Source organism: Crassostrea angulata, chromosome 4, assembly GCF_025612915.1.
Source record: "Crassostrea angulata isolate pt1a10 chromosome 4, ASM2561291v2, whole genome shotgun sequence".
Lineage (NCBI taxonomy): Eukaryota > Metazoa > Mollusca > Bivalvia > Ostreida > Ostreidae > Magallana > Magallana angulata.
Window position 1 is genome coordinate 43,473,104 of NC_069114.1, and position 18,036 is coordinate 43,491,139.

The 18,036-nt window shown below is 34.8% G+C and overlaps 2 protein-coding genes across 6 annotated transcripts in view; one reads left to right on the top strand and one right to left on the bottom strand.

Annotated features, from left to right (window-relative positions):
- LOC128179645 (uncharacterized) lies at positions 1-9,068 on the top strand. The gene is made up of 9 exons (XM_052847147.1): positions 1-2,451; positions 2,732-3,450; positions 3,619-3,840; positions 3,971-4,166; positions 5,966-6,088; positions 6,564-6,766; positions 7,022-7,190; positions 7,289-7,417; positions 7,503-9,068. The coding sequence occupies exons 1-9, from the start codon at positions 204-206 to the stop codon at positions 7,976-7,978; spliced, it is 4,485 nt and encodes a 1,494-aa protein (XP_052703107.1). The 5' UTR covers positions 1-203; the 3' UTR covers positions 7,979-9,068.
- The window catches only part of LOC128179646 (pleckstrin homology domain-containing family A member 2-like), a 21,541-nt gene continuing 12,157 nt past the window's right edge, over positions 8,653-18,036 (bottom strand). For 2 of the 5 annotated variants that reach the window (XM_052847152.1, XM_052847151.1), the window contains exon 13: positions 16,006-16,941. Coding sequence is in view for 3 of the 5 variants with exons in the window: in XM_052847148.1 (XP_052703108.1) it covers positions 10,020-10,328; positions 16,864-16,941 (387 nt within the window). In the remaining 2 variants the exon portion in view is untranslated. Of the gene's footprint in view, positions 10,329-14,849; positions 15,908-16,005; positions 16,942-18,036 lie in introns of those variants that run through there. The other 3 variants (XM_052847148.1, XM_052847150.1, XM_052847149.1) reach the window with 3 other exon arrangements.

Sequence of the window (18,036 nt, forward strand, 5' to 3'; positions counted from 1 at the left end):
GTTTCAGGTTAATGGAATGTTTATCAGTGTCATTTTACTAGAGGTCAGATTTCTGTACAATGCTACTACAAATGGGTGTGTGCTCATTGTTTCATGAGGGTGAATTTATTTCAGCAAGATGAAACGTTAGAAGTTCGATTAACTCAGAATTATACCAGTTTAAGTGACATAAGGAGACGTGAGGAGAATTGGATCTCGAAACAATGGCAACTCAACGGAAATTGAAATACAGCGTGTCCGATGCTAGTCGTCGTATGTACAAAATTGAAACAAACGGCATCTACCGAAAACTGGAGAATCCCTTGCCATCGGAGAGCCAGTTAAGACAACAAAGATTTGAGGAAAGACAACGGCCACTTAGTCAGATATTGGCCTCCAGTTCCTTCAGAGAAACTTTGGACAGGAACGCTTTTTCTAGAGGACAAAGTTTGAGCAATTTAAAAAAGTCGCGACAGAGAAATTCTTTGAACTTGCCTAATAGTTTTTCCTTGGATTTAGAATACGACGTGAATGCAAATGCAAAGACCGATCGCGGGGAATTTTCAAGTTCCGGAAATCTAAGTAAAGCATCCAGTTCCGGTAATTCCGCATTTGCGTTTGTTCCGGAAAAAGATATTATTTCTTTGTCCACTCGTTCAGAATTAAGCAGGAATTCCAATCCTGTGTTACCCTCTACAAGTACTTCCGGTCTCGCTTTTCCATCTGCAAAACGTGAGGAGTTTCACAAGTCCCGAAAGTCTTCATCATCGTCCTCTTCCTCATCTTCTTCTTCCACATCGAAGGCTTATTCGTTAAGATCACAATCAAGTGCTAAGGGAGAGGATCATTGGGACTCAAAGAATGCTAGGCATGAACATTCTGAGTCCAGTGAATCTGAAAACGAAGAGAGCAAATCAATCAGATCTCGTAAACTCTTGGAGAAGCGTCCTTCGTTTAAGGAAGTTTTTCCTGAAAAAGTGAATGAGGAATTTCTAAATAAAAACAAAGCTGACCCATCTAAAAGACAATCTTCTTTCTCTCGTTTGTGTTCTGCAGAGCAAGATACTAATCGTATTTTTGATTCTGATGTCAATATTCAAGGTACGGTCAAGAATGTTCCGTACAAAACTAAACCTCTGTTAAATACTAGTAAATCTTCGTCTACAGATTCAGAAGACTTGGAAGATTCAGACTATCTAAAACCCACGACTCAGGTATTCGATTCAAATGAATTCTTCCGACCTTCGAGTGACTTTGCATTTTCTGGGAATATAAAAAGACCAGAAACCCCGTCGTCGGGTTCTGAATTTTCCACCAAGGAAGGCGTTCATCATATTTTTGATTCTTCGGTTATATGCAAGGTTCCTGCAGTGCAGTTACGTCACATGTGTGAACCAGCCAAAGTAGTAGACGTACCACCAAAGAAATTCAAATTATCTTCATCTCCAGATAGTATTTCACAAAGTTCTCGAAGTGGCTCCGACCAGCAGTTGTACAGTGACAGTGATATAGAAAGAGAAATCACACTAGATAGGACTGTGTCTATAGAATCCGTACCCCCTCCATTACCCCTCAGTGAACCTCCTGAACTTTCCGAAAGCGGAAGCAGCGAGCACAGTTCCACAGATTCCGATCGTGACAGCTTACTGGAACTTATAGTTAACTCGTCAAAATCCGAAGATTTGGATGAAAATAAGGATTTTCACATTCCCGAATCTACAGACAAATTTGATGACCTTGTTCTGAATTCACCTAAATTACAAAATGTTGATGTGAATGGTGTGGTTGAGGTTCCTCTGAGCACAGACACTGTCGGTGATCTTGATGCGAGTTTGCCTAAGTTTGAAGAAGTTGACGATAACGTGACCGCTGAAATTGAAAGATTTAATTACCTTTTTTCAAACTCTCCTAAATCTAAAGACATCAAAGTAGATTTCTCCTCTGAGATAGTGCCATCTAATGATAACATTGAGCCAAAACCGAATGAGACTGGTGTGACTTTGACATCTAGTTTTCCTCTAGATATTGACAGCTGTGATGATTTCGGTGCTCAACCGCCAGAGAATTGCGATATTCATGCAAATGTGACTTCTAAGATTTCTTTCATTCCCGACAAGGTTTATGATTTAAAAGCAAGTTTGCCGAACAAAAAGGATTTTGAAGCAAATGTAGATGATGAAACTCCTGGTTCTCACATATCTGGTGATACTGATACGAATTCGTCACACTCTGAGGATAACGATTCTCAGTCCCCACTGAGTTCAGAAGACGTCGAAGGTGCTGGTGTGAGTACACCAAAAGCGGGAGAGTTAACTTTAAACATGGCGACTGGAATTTCTCCGAATGTAGAAGATACGATAGACTGGCCTGGTACAACGGTAACATATTACGGTCCAATCTACGCCAGCAATAACACACTCATTCTTCCAAACCAATCCGACCAAACCAACGTTGACCTAGTGAAATTGAAAGGTACCGCTTCAAATCGTACCAGTGAATACACTCACATGTGACTATTAATATAATCTGATTCTAGCTAAACATGTTTACCACATTCTGCTAGTAAAGCAATTCCTTTTTCTTTTGAAATACAATATTTATACCTGTAACAGACGTCTTATTCTTGTATTCGTTAGCAACATAATTTATTAAACATGTGTAATATAACCACATAAATTGTAAAATACGCTTATTAAAAGAAGTTATGACTTGATGAGAACATACACAAGTAAGCCTTTCAATACATTTCTAGACAATCACTACGACGAGGATTCTTCTAGCTCATCGAGTTCTTCTTCCTCGAACAAAAGTACATGTCGATCAGAGGATCATTCAAAATCTGAAATAGATGTAGAAAATCTCGATGAATCGAAAGACACCGAGAAGACAACGAAAGATCAGTCTTGTGGGAAGAAACAAAATGAGAAAGCAGAAGTTATTGAAGTCCTGGAATCGTCTTTCCAAAGTTGTTCAGAGACAACTCCACGGTCATCAGCGACAGATTCACACTCCTTAGAGACATCTTCACAACCTTTAGACATAGCCAATCCTCTTCCAGACGTCATAGACTTGGACCAATCGCCAAGCACCAACGCTGATGTAAACGAGGCTCTTGAAACTTTAGACAACATCATACTGGAAGTGTCTGCAGACACCTCTACAATGGAGTCCGAGACCAAGCAACATCAGGGCCACCTGGTGGTAGTTGCAATTGACTTTGGAACTACATACAGCGGCTACGCGTTCAGTTTTACCCGTGAACCATCTCACGTGTATATGATGAGGAAATGGGAGGGAGGGGATCCAGGGGTTGTCAATGAAAAGACTCCAACCAGCATTCTCCTGACACCTGATGGCCAGTTCCACTCATTTGGTTACAGTGCAAGGGATAACTACCACGACCTTGATCCTGAACAGGCGAGGTCATGGATGTACTTTGATAAATTCAAAATGATTCTTCACACCACTCCTGTAAGTATTTGCGGAATCCTTCATATCTTTAAAAAAAATCCCTAAAAATCTAGCATATTTTTTAACACATTAGAATTAGAGGCGTAGTATTCTTTTAACAAAAGCCCTCCACCCCCACCGACCCCCCCCTCCTTAAAAATAAACTAAAGTGTTTGAAAATTTTTCCAGGAATTAAGCAAGGATACATTGATCAAGGCCACTAATGGTAAACTCTATCCAGCACTGACTGTGTTTGGCCTGGCTCTGAAGTACTTCAAGGACCACGCCCTCCAGGAACTCAGCGACCAGTCAGGGATGAAGATACTGAACGAAGACGTCCGCTGGGTCATCAGTGTCCCCGCTATATGGAGGGCCTCAGCTAAACAGTTCATGAGACAAGCGGCCTATGAGGTAGAGCGCTGACAGCTTTGTCAGTCATATTACGAATCGCATTATTTGTTCCAGTTGAAAATACATATTAAATCTGCAAAAGACAGTATTTTTGGACATTGTAGACACATTGTCAACTTTATCGTTCTAGGCTGGACTAATTTCTCACGAAAGTCCAGATCAACTTCTCATATCACTAGAACCCGAGGCAGCGTCCATTTTCTGCCGGAAGTTAAAAATGTACCAGCTTGTTCCGGAACTTAACGAAGAAAAGACTATTCGGTCGCCTAAGTTTGCTTCAGAAGAGGCAATGGATATGAATCCTGCTTGTGAGACATTAAAGGAAGGTAAGATTTTATTCTTTATTTTTAGGTTATTTCTTTTGATATTGAAACATGTTATTTGTTTATTTCATATGTTGCATTGTATCTTATTTGTGCTCGACATGTCAACAAAAAGTACAATCTTCTCATGGTTAGCGAAGAAAAGTGTTTTTGAAAGCGCTGTAATATTTCTTGTTTTTTCATATAGAATCACATGCCTCAGAAATATTCTGGTATTGTCGCCCGAGAAGACATGTAATATATGTTATATAACATTTTTAAACAAATCAAAGTCGGGTTATCAGCATATTATTTAAAGCTGCTTGGTCCGATTTATTTTGTAATTACAGTATCAAAATTTGTTCCATACAAATCATTTATCTCAGAAAGTTATGGACTTTCTCCTATTTACACCAGTAGAATCAGTCTCCTTTCAAAGTTAGTAAATAAAAATAATTTCCCTTTGGGCAAACGAAAAAACAAACCAAAATGCATCACGGGAATGTTTAGAAAAGGAAACCGCTTGGTTTCGTCCCCCGAATGATTGGGGTTATTCAACCCGCATGCTATGCATCGATTGTAAAGAAAGCAGACTTTGGAAATATTAGCGAACAAAACGTACACATGTTTATTTGTAGTTTGTCTGATCATTTCGACCTTTATTTAGAGCGATGTCAAAGTCGTAATACAACCATTCCCGTCCCGTCGCCAGGGGTGAAATTTAACATGAGGCGAAATAACGCGGTACCTTTTAATGTCGTTTGTTTTGTTAGCAAATTTTGTACGTATTTTTCTTCATTGAAATTTGGCATAATTGACGGGTAAAACTACTGCAATGTCTATTATTATACATATATTAAGCATAGCCATCGTTTAAAAGCGTGCATAAAATTTGATATAAAATCGGACCAAGCAGCTTTAATTCACAAGGCAGAGGAAAAAATTTTAAAACACTAACGCTTGAGTGTATCACTTTTGTCGTATTTGCCGAATTTTTTTCATCAATTAACTAACGAGTTCATCTGAATTTAGATGAACAAACCGCAGACGTTGGCATGTTTAAAATTCGCGGATCTGTTTACGTTTGCTTAGCAACTGGCTCGTTGAATTTCGAACCCGACGTAATTAATATGCAGAGTTCTTGCACGCGATGGTGATATTACAGTTTCGGGAGGGCAATATAACTATTTCCTGTGAGATATAACTGTTTCCGGGAGGGCAATATAACTGTTTCCGGTGTGATTCAGCAATTTTCAGGGCATAGTAATAAAATTATTTCATTTGTGACATAACGATAAAACTTATTCAAAAATGGTATATAATTTGATAATCCCTTGCAATTGACAACTGTAGTAGAGAAGAGGTGTAGAATACTAACTCACTGTCTTGCCTATGAACGAGACCACAAATACCAAATCGAACACAAACGAATGTTAAGGACCACGTGATTTCTTTCCTGACTTATTAAAACAGATTTAGTTGCTTAAATTTTTAGGTTCTATCCTAAATAATAGAGAATGACAGTCACCTGCATGAGCTATGTAACATCATTCACTAGATTCCCCGTACTGTTTACGTATGAATCAGATCAGCTGTATCAGGTCGTCATGCGTCAATTTATAATTCCATGTATTCCTTAAGACATCTAGTTACATGTATATGTTGATTAATAGGTAAAGATGATATGTTGATTAATAGGTAAACCTCTGTGTATTTGAAAACAACAACAATTTAAGCCAGTATGTCACAAAATCATTAATTGGAATGCCTGGACACAATGTGTACGGTACAATCTGTGTTGCACGGTATATTCTGTGTTGCAGGAAGCCGGTACATGGTGGTAGACTGCGGGGGAGGCACGGTAGACATCACGGTACATCAGGTGGACAAAGGCGAGAAGTTGATTGAGCTGTACCGGGCCTCGGGTGGACCCTATGGATCTGTGGGTAAGGTTTAAAACGGACATGTTTTATGAAAACGTCTATTAGTACTGCTTGGAGCTGTTTTATGTCAAATGTGTATCATGAACATTCCACGACTTTCCATTCAAACATACAGTTGAGCCCCAGTTACCCAAACGCCAATAATGCAAATACTCTCATACAGAGTTTTCTTGAGCAATTTTTTTTACATACTTCATCAATCCGGACAATTTGTATAACGGTTTCAGAAAAAAGTTCCGCTGAATTACATATAAGTAATAAAAGAGCTGATTTAAACCAAAAGTTTCTGGTATGGAATTTGTACGTCAGAATGGCTAAGTTGTAAAATGAACAAAACTAATAATGATGCAACTGATGAAGTTTTTAAAACTGCTGCTAACAAAAACAATAAACGCAGACCGATTTATCAGTTGTTGCTTAGACATTTTATCGCTTCATACAAATTTATTATTTCTGGATGTTTGACGTTCTTTTGTAGGCATTGACATAGAGTTCGAACACGTCCTAGACAAGCTATTTGGTAAGGAACTGATGGAGCACTATCGACAGAAGTGCCCTATGGGCTGGGTGGACTTAATGGTGGCGTTTGAATCCAAGAAACGCTCCGCAAACCCTGACAAGTCCTCTTCACTCAATGTGTCTCTTCCTTTCTCCTTTATTGATTATTACAAAAGGCACAAGGTAAGTCTAATAAACCAGGCATAAAATTATACTATAGTCAGACTCAGAATGATTTTTTAGGTATCATTGGAAAATAAAACATTTTTAAACGGTTTGTTGGTTTTGTGGTGTTTGTTCTTACATTTTTGTATGTGTATTTTTCAAAGAAAATGTTTAATGAGTATATGGCTAATCGAAATATTATGTATAATTTCAGTGGTTTTCACTAGAATAATAAAATCTCAAAATTATATTCAACTTTTAATTCTGAAACAGTTTGGAAGTTTAGAGCACGCCATAAAGAAATTTGGGGACAAAGAGATCCAATGGTCACGTTTGGGCATGCTCCGACTTTCACCGGAAGCAATGCGGCGATTGTTCATTCCTACGATGGAGAAAATTAAACAGGCCATAGGAGATGTCTTAAATAATAGAGGAACGAGAGGTAGGATTTCTCCTTAGATTTTATTTTGTCACACTCGCTTTTTAAAAGTAGTCAAATAGTCTCCTTTGATGCAAACTGACACTTGTCTTTCCCTTCAGATCTACAGTACTTGTTCTTGGTCGGAGGTTTCTCTGAATCGCCGATTTTGCAACAAGAAATCAGGAGGGAATTTGGATCACTTTTAAAAGTTATTATTCCACAAGGAGTGGGACTCTCCATATTAAAAGGTATGTATGACTTTTGTATATCAAAAATTAAATTTTAGAAATAAAAACTCTTACAGTTTAAATATACTTACTTACTATTCTGCAGGTTCTGTGCAGTTCGGATTAGATCCGACAATTGTTCATGTGCGAAAGTCTCGAATGACTTATGGCGTAGGTGTATTAAACAAATTCAAAGAAGATCAACATCCAGCAGAAAAGAGAATGGTTGCTGGCGACACAGAGTGGTGCATGGATGTTTTTGATAAATACGTTTTGACCAATCAGCCCGTAGCACTTGGTGACGTAATTCTGCGAAGTTACAAACCGGCCAATCAAAATCAAAAGAAAATTCAACTCAGTATATATTTCACAGAAAATCCGAACACAAACTTTGTGACTGACGCGGGCGTCCAAAAGTGCGGCGTCCTTACTCTAGATCTTGAGGAGTCCTCTCAGACAAAGTTATCACGGCGGGAAATTCAAACTAGAATGATATTTGGTGAGACTGAGATTCGCCTTAGTGCCCTTGATGTGTGCACTGGTCGTCGTGTTCATGCCACTATTGACTTTCTTAGAAACTAGTTTATTTAATTTATCATTAAGTTATTTTAGTGAGTTTTGCTATTATATGAAATAAGATAGAGACATTATATATAGGTGTATAAGCATGGAGAGAATTTTTAACACTACCATTGCCTATAAACAGTTGGTATGACACAGCAATTTGCTGCAGGTCTTTTTCTTATTGTCGACGAAAAACGTTTGGATTGTTAGAATGATATTGTGCAACATTGTGCTCTGATAATAAGTGCATATTTCACTTGATGTATGTGTCTTTTTTAAACTTGTTTTGATGTGTAAACTAGATACATGTAGTTTAGTCATATCAAGATATCTCAGTCTTGTTAGATCCACTAAGACACTATTAAGAGTTCTCTAAAGGAATTTTCAAAATAATTATATCCATAACCCACATATATCCACACCCTGCTTTTGACTTTATTGTTAAAAGCAAAATATATGTAGCATAGTTAATATTAATGGACAAAATTTAATGTTATTTAGTGCATGAACAAACATTTTTAAATATTAAATATTTTCAAACATGTAATTGTTTTTATAACAGTTGGGAATTTTGAATTTTTGTTAAAAAAATTGGAAAATGTAAAAACTATTGAGATAGACAGCCCCCTCCCCTCCCTCTCTCTCTCTCTCTCTCTCTCTCTCTCTCTCTCTCTCTCTCTCTCTCTCTCTCTCTCTCTCAAATTAGTGTGTGGGTTGTAAAATTTTCTTGTCAAGGTTTTGCAGACTTAATCTCATAGTTATGTAGAAAGAAACCCCTTATTATTCATGATATGCAAATAGGATGTCACATTTCTCAGGTTTTTCAATTTATTTTGTTAATCCATAAAATAAACATGTAAAATAAACCAGAAGCAACAAGAAAACAAGGAGACAGAAATTCATAACACAAAGATCTATGGAAAGCTGATCCACAATAGAGCATTCAGATACATATTGATCACAAGTATACAATATAAGGACATAATTATGTTTAACATGGCACGTACAATTTTCATTGTATTTATCTCATCTGTAACATTATATATTTTATTTTTATATATGTACATGTACACATTATAAAGAGAATAAATCACTGCATAACAATGTAGCTGACAATCTTATAGTTGTTTTAGTGGAAATTTGAAAAAGTTTATCAATATTTTGACCCGGAATATGTGGAAATGTAGGTCAGTGTCCTCTATGAGGGTGCGGCCAGTCAGTGGCCTTAATAGAACTCTTATTTCACGTTTAATAGCTAAAAACAAGGCAAGGATGGTGTGGCCTCCCATGTTTTACAACTAAACCTTTATTAGAGTGCTGACACATTCAATTGCTTACACACAAAGTAACATGAATGCACGGAATTGTAAACAGGAATATTTCTTGTTAAACCTTTTCAATGATGAGTTTTAAAACAAACTTGCGATTGTAAACAACCATTTGTTTTATTTTAAAAGTGTTTCTATAGCAATTAAAGGGACGATAGAATCGACTTAAAAATTTTGTTGCATTGACCAGCTAAACAGAAATAGACAAAATGTAAACAATATAAATGTACATGTAGGTATTGAGTAGGTCAAAGCAACAACATCAATACCAAACATATATCAAACGGTATAGGAAATGAGAGTAACTAAAGGGCCGACAACAGAGCAAAACTAAACAAATAAAGACATTTAATTCACGAAAATATCACCCTGTGTTACGAAAATGTAGTACTGAATGTACTATGTAAATAATGCACTCTTATTCGACTCAATGCGTTGCGGTAAAATTAAGTGTGTTTGAACTGTGCTAGAAAAAAGAGTGAAGCATCTAAAAATTAAACAATTATACTCTTACAACTGTAAATAGGAAAAGAGTATTTTAAGGCTCTACAGTTACCCTTTTGGTAAATGTGCGTTTGTACCATACGAAAAAAATAGAAATCGCCATACATTTTTTTATAAATAAATTGATAACTGAACCATTCCTCGGAAAAACAGTGAAAACTTCCAAGATGTTTAAAATGGACCCTTTGAAGGATACCGCAACATGAAAATTAAAAGGGGTGTGGGGTCTACCACAGGAACCAACTTCGTTGTTTTTTGAGCGGCGCTTTTCCTTTTGGTTCGGGTTTCTCTGCCCTTCGCTGTGCGTCAACATCCTCTTGGACCAGACCACGTGGTAGCGCATGCTCAGACGAACCAACAGCAGGATGAGGATCCGGTTGCTTCTGGTTAATGATGCTCTGTTTGGATGGATAATAAACCCCCATCCGTGGCCCCCTCTGACCGGATGTGACGTGGGGCAGAGTTGTGTCTTTCCGTGGTTCTGTGCTGAGCGGGCTTGGTTTCTTAACAAACATGGACTTGCTAAACCGGTCATCCTTTAAAGAAAAAAAGAGTATAAAACCAATATATAGACCAGTAACCCTCGGCCGGTCTTGTTTACACTAACCGGTCACATTGTCAGTCAGTACACGCGGGGCTAGCGGCGGTTTTCAGACGATGTTTATTCATGTTCTAGCGTTAACAATTGTTTAATTAATTAAGAGCAATGATCACGAAATTTTGAAGAAATGGTAAACTATCATAAATCACGTTGGCGTCAGAATATAAGATGCGATCTGATGTTTCCAAATTCTCTTTCTCAGCATAAAAAGTATACGATCCGATATATCATTATATATATCAAAGGGCAAAAGTAATTTGTGGTTTCAATAACATCTTTGGAAATCCATGACCAGTCTCGCATACGCTTATGACCGTGGGCCAACTCTCATCTTTTCTCGTTTTTCATGAATATTCATTATTCTCAATCGATCACCAATAAAAAACGAAACCCTTTGCACTTGGGGAATAAATATGATGATTATGTTATTTAAACATGTCGTTGTTGATATATATTACAGCATAATGAGCAATAACAGGACTGGCGAGATTTCCTTTACGTGCTTGAATAAGACAATCAAAATAAAGCATGAATTATTCATGATAGCGAGAAAGTTGAATTAATTGGCCCGCGGTCCGTAAGCATATTCGAGACTGAACTTAGGTTAGGGGTTTCATGTCGAACGTTCCTTTGTGACAGACAAAATCGTTAATTTTGCCAAGTCGTTGCAGATATGAAGTACATATTACCTGTCCATTTAGAATACAGTAGTGTGTAGTATATTATGCAACTTTTGAAAAATCTGATTTTGAATGCACCGTGCGAAAAAAAAAATGATTTCCTAATAGTTTCACGCCTAATATCATATATCCCGTTGCTCTACTTTTGCAGCTAGTCGGTAATCTTTAATGGTTTATGTCGCATTGCTGACTTATAAAAGTCTTACATACTGTAATCAATGCACATTCTCCACAAGGGCATGACAAGAATATGCGTATAGAATAGGCTAATACAATGTACACGTATGTGTACGATGTTTGTACTAGGGACGGGTGCATTATGTCTAGGCTTTCTTAAATTCATAGGATGATTAATACTATTAATGATTTTCGTAATAATGTCTTGTTAAACATTACTCATTATGTTCATTATTGTCTAGGGAACTTTGTCGGTCCATAAAGACCATAATCAGACCAAAAATCTTGTATATAACGAATTGAAATGAAAATCGTGTTCGGGGTATAAAGTATTAGCGGCAATCACGTGATGCATTTTATCCAATGACAGAGTGACATTCTAGTCCGATGCAAAACATCTTCTTACCAGGGGACTGAGTTTGAATAACAAATACAGAGATGTTTTTTGAGCTATAAGCTATTATATTTTTTTTTTAAATCCAAATATATTATCTTAAAAATTTGAATATTTTTTTCTTTCTTTATTTCACGATAAAAAAAAACTCGTCACCCCCAAAAAGTTCAAGTCTAAAATTGGTCACGAGTCGACCATCCACGCAGCCTTCTTTTCGGGCCCTCGAGATCAATTCGATGTCCGAGATGTATTCGAATAATAAATTGCTTCATAAACATTATTGTAAAGTGTCTTTCTTTATGATAACCTTCATTTGTACGCTTGTCTGTATTATTGTTTGGCGATTGTGGTGCACCATTCAATGTTTACATTTTCCAGTATCTTTGTGCTAACACTATAACATTTAATCTTATTATGGATGAAAATTATGAAAAATAAGTAATAAGGAATCATTATTTTGAATATTATGAGGTGGTCAAAAACGGTCGTAGTGATTAAATCTATCATAAAACCCGTCGGACTTTATCGGATTTGATCACTCCCGACCGTATTTGATCACCTCATAACACTCAAATAATGATTTCTTATTCCAGAGACATTTATGTCTCTACTTATTCCTTAAATAATAAAATAATAAAGCAACAAGCGGCTATGTAGCATTGGAAACAAAGATCGTTTACCGTTGACTTAAGCATTTATTGGCGTCGTGTTATCAGCAGTTGTTGCCGAGTCATGAAATGCTCCTCAGAAACAAATCCAAGTGTTTTTATGATGCTTTTTAATTTGCCATCACTCATTTAATTAAGGAGGTATATTAATAATTAACTCAATAGGTCAATGAGGCGTATAAAAACCAAACCCTGTTGTTTTGTGCGGAATGATTCTAGAAGAGTATACATGTATCTACCATTCGTCTTTGCGACAAGTTTTCACTGAATTTATTGAATTTCATTTGTTTTCTTAATGCTCGTGCCTTTATGTAATATCTGATTTAAAGTCATTTCCAAGACAATCAAAAAAGTAAAGCAAAGACAAATCAATAACTCTTGCATCATTATTTAACATAGTTTAATAATTGGAACATCATTTATAAAATCATTCATGTGTTTCGTTTTTATGATTCAAAAATTGTAACAATAGCTCTTAAAAACAGGGCATGGGCATCAAAGAAGATTGTAAATGCATGTACTAGTAAATACTAATGATAATGATTTAAGTTTATATTTGTAGTTTCGAAAACATATACAAATACAGTAAAATTGAAATACATGTACTTTAAACAGTTTCATATGATTAAAAATTTGTAGAATTTGCCAAATTAAAATCTTGAAAGGACTTACATGTGAATACTAATAATCAATAAATACTTGCATCAAATAGGAATTCAAAATAAAATTTATACTATTTTGCATCTTTGCTTTGCTGGTTTACTAAACTTGCTCTAATAACATAGATTTATCTGAAAGCTTTCAATATAAGGCCTGAACAAGTCACTCATTTAGAGAAACAAACCATGCCTAAATTATACACTTACTGACAAGTCAAACATACCAATACCTTGTTAACACAACACCAAGTAGTTGGAGTTTATGAATGTACTTGTAAAAACAACTATAAAATTTAACTCCCAAACAAACAGTCACCATTTAACACTGCATATCTGTACAGTTACAATAACCAATCGCCTCATGCCATACCCCCCCCCCCCCCCCACCCACCTGCATCCAAATATTTTTGGCACTGAAAAATTTCATGTATATGCCACTAGGGACATTTCATTCCAAACTTCTTTATTACACTTTCACTTACAGATTTTTTTTCCTATAAATATAACAGTATACAGAGTCAAAGTTACAAGGCATTTACATCATCAATGTATTGAAATAAATATATTTAATTACAAGTTTCAAAGTTCAATTGTTTTAGAATTTTTTGAAATTCAATGACTACAGACCCTTTTATTAATTTAGAAACATACTGTGGGGTTACAGGGAGAATATGGCACTTGTTTATATATCACAGCTCTTATACTGTGCAGTAATAACACTCGTACTGTGCTATAATAGCACTCCTAATGTGCTATAATAGCACATATACTGTGCTACAACAGCACTGATAACATGCTATGATAGCACTTAGCACATACATGTAAGAGCATACAGTGACATCACTTCTCAAATGGTAATACTCAATTTCCTTTTTTCCTTTCTTATTTGTTCAATCTAGCCTGAACTAGCAAAACAACATCAACAAAATTAACCTACATATATATATATATATATATATATATATATATATATATATATATATATATATATATATATATATATATATATATATAATTCAATCTTTTAGGATAAAGAACAGAAAAGAAAATATTTGATATATATGTGTCTATACATACTAGTGCTAAATATATATACATATAGATGTGTGTGCAATTCACAGTGCTATGTAACAAACAAATACATATTAAATTCATAAATTAAACCAAGAAAAGTTCATGCATATTCAAAAAAGCCACAAATGTGAAAAAACAATTCATAAATGTGTGTGTATACTATAATAAAAAAAATCATACATCAACATTGTTGCAGCAAGCACTTTGTTAAAAACTCATGTAAATAAACTGCAAACAAACATTCATATAAATATACACATAAAAACCATTCCATGTTGTTACTACAAATAATTTCAGTCGTCTTTTGATACACCAGTAACATTGTAGATATACTTGACAGTGTTAGGACTGAGCTATCATTGGGACCCCCAACAAAACAATACCATATCCCTTTTAACTGTATATCAGCTAACTTTTTAACCTCGTTTTAATTTTAACCAGATCACATCCATTGTCAGTGGGTAGATCTACCGGTACATGTAAAATGGGACTCATTTGAATCTACATGCCCAACTTTTTTGTTGTTTTGGAAAACATAGCAAAAAAAAATAAAAATCACCCAATATACAGCAATACTCTTTGTTCAATACCTTATACCTCTTAATCTTAAATGTAAGCCCCTCAGCCTTAGTCCAAACTTAGTTCAATATTATTAAATGATTCGAAAATGCAACCTCACATTATTTCATCTGTAAGTTAATATGAAGTAGAACATGATTTCTAAAGAAAATATTTTTGGACATATAGGAAAAACTAATTGTGCTTTCTAAATAAGATATAAATAAAAACTTTAAAAAAAACAAAAAAACCCCACAAAATACTGAATTGAAAAAGGAAATGTTTCTATATCTACATTTTTGACTGCAGACAATGTCAATAATCTCTTTTTTAGGTAAAGGTGAAGTTAAAATGTACATCTTCTATCAAATGAATTTACACTCTACTTTTATTCTTTTTCTGTCACAAGCATGTATGAAGAACAACTACAGGTAACTAGAGAAAGCTCACAATACTTAAGGAACAGACAACTAAAAGACCACTACAAGTTTAAGAAAATTTCAGGATTTCTATTTTATTTTTTGTAGTATAAGGGATATTTATTACATGTAATTTGTACCCATAATTTTTTTAAAAATACATGAAATTCACACTGAGGAATGAACTACGCATATATTTACTTGGTTATAAAAACCAGGGGTGGGGGTGTGAGGTGGGTGGGGATAAATGCCCTGATTGACAGTTGAGGTGTTTAATTAGGGTGGAGGATCTAATTAGGAGATCTAGGTACAGTAAATGTACAAGTTCTAACTAGTGTATACAGTATAAAGGATTAAAGCTAAAGACAGAAAAATATCTAAAATATGTTTCTACATATTTAAAAACCTATGTGTACCTTTTTTACTTATTCATTATGTTACTGGTTTTAGAGTGAATTATTTTTGTTGAGTTTCAGGAAATAATTTTTTTTTTTTAAAAGCTTCTAATGATTTAAGCACAAAGTTTACTTCCTCTTTTTCCATCCTATTTATATTCCCCCAATGGTGTGAATCAGACTCAAACTTTATTTCCATACAACTACGTACAGGAACCTATTCTTTGATTTAAAAAAGAAATATTTAAAAATGTAATACATGATTAGTGGAGACCTTTGTTTTTTAGATGTAAAATACTCGGCACCTCAAGTCAACTGTCACAAACTTTTCCACATGTTACACAATAAAAGTTCACTTGCTGCGGACTCGTTGAAAAGTCCTTCTTAATCTACTGCCCTGTCGTTTGAGCACTGATTCAGCTGATTCTGGGGGTGGGGATACTATGGCCACTTCTTGGCTGTTCACAACATATGATACTGATGTTCCTTTCTAAGAAAAATATTTGCATATTTCAGAAGAAAAAAAATCTAGACCTTTCTAGTGCAAGGTCTCGGAGGTTGACTGCATAGACTTATTATTGCTTGATGTTGACAATCATTAATGTTTTTTTCATGTTTGCATGTCATTTTTTAAAAAGGCACATTAATCTGCTAATAATGTTCATACCCATGCAAAAATGAAATTGATTAATTAAAATCTATTTTGGACTTTTTGACATTAAAAAAAGGTCAATATCAACCTAATCCTTTTTAAGTGAGGAACATTTCAATTATTAAATATGTGGTTAATATTAGTAGAATGATACTAAAAAAAAAAGAAATTGTTTAAAGCTTTGGGAACATTAAAGAACAAATTTGAGGGATGATTTGGCAAATTGGCAGCATATGCGAGTTAGAATTATAATTTGGTTAATACATGTAATTATAATGTAATGAAAATCTGAAGTATTGCATTACATGAGGAGATGTAGGTCAATGTGGGGTATGGTGGGATATCAGGAAATGAAAGGTGCGATGAAATCCAAATATCCGTGAGTATTTGGCAAGACAAAAATCATTAAATCTTACGAATGTAAAAGCATTTCAATCACAAAAGTGAGCATAATTCTCTGGGGTCTTATACAAATTATTTTCGTTAAAAAAATTGTTCTTTGTGTCTTTTTTTTTTTTCAAAAGGATTTTTTTGTTTTGTGTACAATTAAAAATCATAAAAACAAAATAATTGTATATTCATTCCATGCATAAAAATCAGTGTAAATTCATACATATCTATAAAACAACCATTTAAAAATTTCACACACTATTAAATCTGGATTGAACAGAAACTGCTAAATTTCTAATAATTATATAATTTCCAATGTGATTGTGCTACAGATCAGTCATGCTAAACAGACAGTAGATTTTTCATGCTGAGGAGACATTGGTCCATGCTGTAATTAGTCATACCCATTTGTTCTGAGGGAAGACTTTGGTCACAGTGAGATCAACTTCGCTGGAATCTACAGTGTCACTTTTCCTGTGCGACTGAAAAACAATGAAAAAATAACATAATTGTAATTACGAAATGTTGAGAGAAATTGTATCTTCAAAACTAACATTTCATTCTGTATAAAATTTCACAAACAATGCTCTCACAAGTCTAAAACACCGAGTTTATTGGGAATTTAATAATGCAATCAATGGGACTGTGTGAAATATAAGGTATATTATAGAAGTTTTATGAAACTGAACATTTATCTAAATACACCAATGGATATAAATGGTTTACATGTTTATGCATGCTTATACATGTACTAAAAATGTATACATCCATATATATACATGTAAGTTTCATATACAGTATTTGTTTGAATTTTAATAGAAACAGTAAAAAGACAACAATTTACATTCTGATTAAAATGGGTGCCCCTTGAATTTCATTCAACATGGAGTTAAGGAGAATTTAAATGTCTTGATAGTAAACATGCTGATGGATGTTTATACTCATAAACTTTTCCTGATTAGAGAGGGTCAAGAGCAATATAGTCATAAACATTTATGACAACCGACAAACAATATGTCCTATCACTCCAGATCAGCCCCATCAAGTTTTGTGTTTCCTTTCACGCAGATAAAAAATCTAACTATTCAAATTTGAACTGAGTTCAGAACTTCTGTGTTATGTGGGTTATAAATCATTTAACTGTAGAAGTGACCAGATTTTATGCGGGGTAGGAATGCGGTGAAAGCAGCCCTGGCATCATAAAAGTCATCTATCCAAACATACACTGGGGGCAATAAATTTTTTGCTATCTTTCCAGGGTACTAGTAAAAATTATAAAATACTTGTCAAGTTTAATTATTATTGATAAACTTCTTCATAAATGGTTACAAACTTGATTTTGTTAAGGGTGGGGTAGAAAATACACAAAAAAGCACTGTTTGAATGAAACAAGCCTAGTAAATGCAGTTTCATAAAGACCACTGCACACAAAAATGACAATCTATTTAAGAAAACTTTTTAAATAGATTAATTATTCTTTATACATGTAAATACTGGAATTGATCTGTACACTTTCACACAGAGCAATAAGCTTGTGTACTAGGAAATTAGTATAAAGTTTATATGACTCACATTCC

Coding starts and splice junctions, on each gene's coding strand:
- LOC128179645 (XM_052847147.1), top strand. CDS start 204: ATGGCAACTCAACGGAAATTGAAATACAGCGTGTCCGATGCTAGTCGT. Junction 6,767..7,021: donor ATTATTACAAAAGGCACAAG/GTAAGTCTAATA, acceptor ATTCTGAAACAG/TTTGGAAGTTTAGAGCACGC. Junction 7,418..7,502: donor GGGACTCTCCATATTAAAAG/GTATGTATGACT, acceptor ACTATTCTGCAG/GTTCTGTGCAGTTCGGATTA.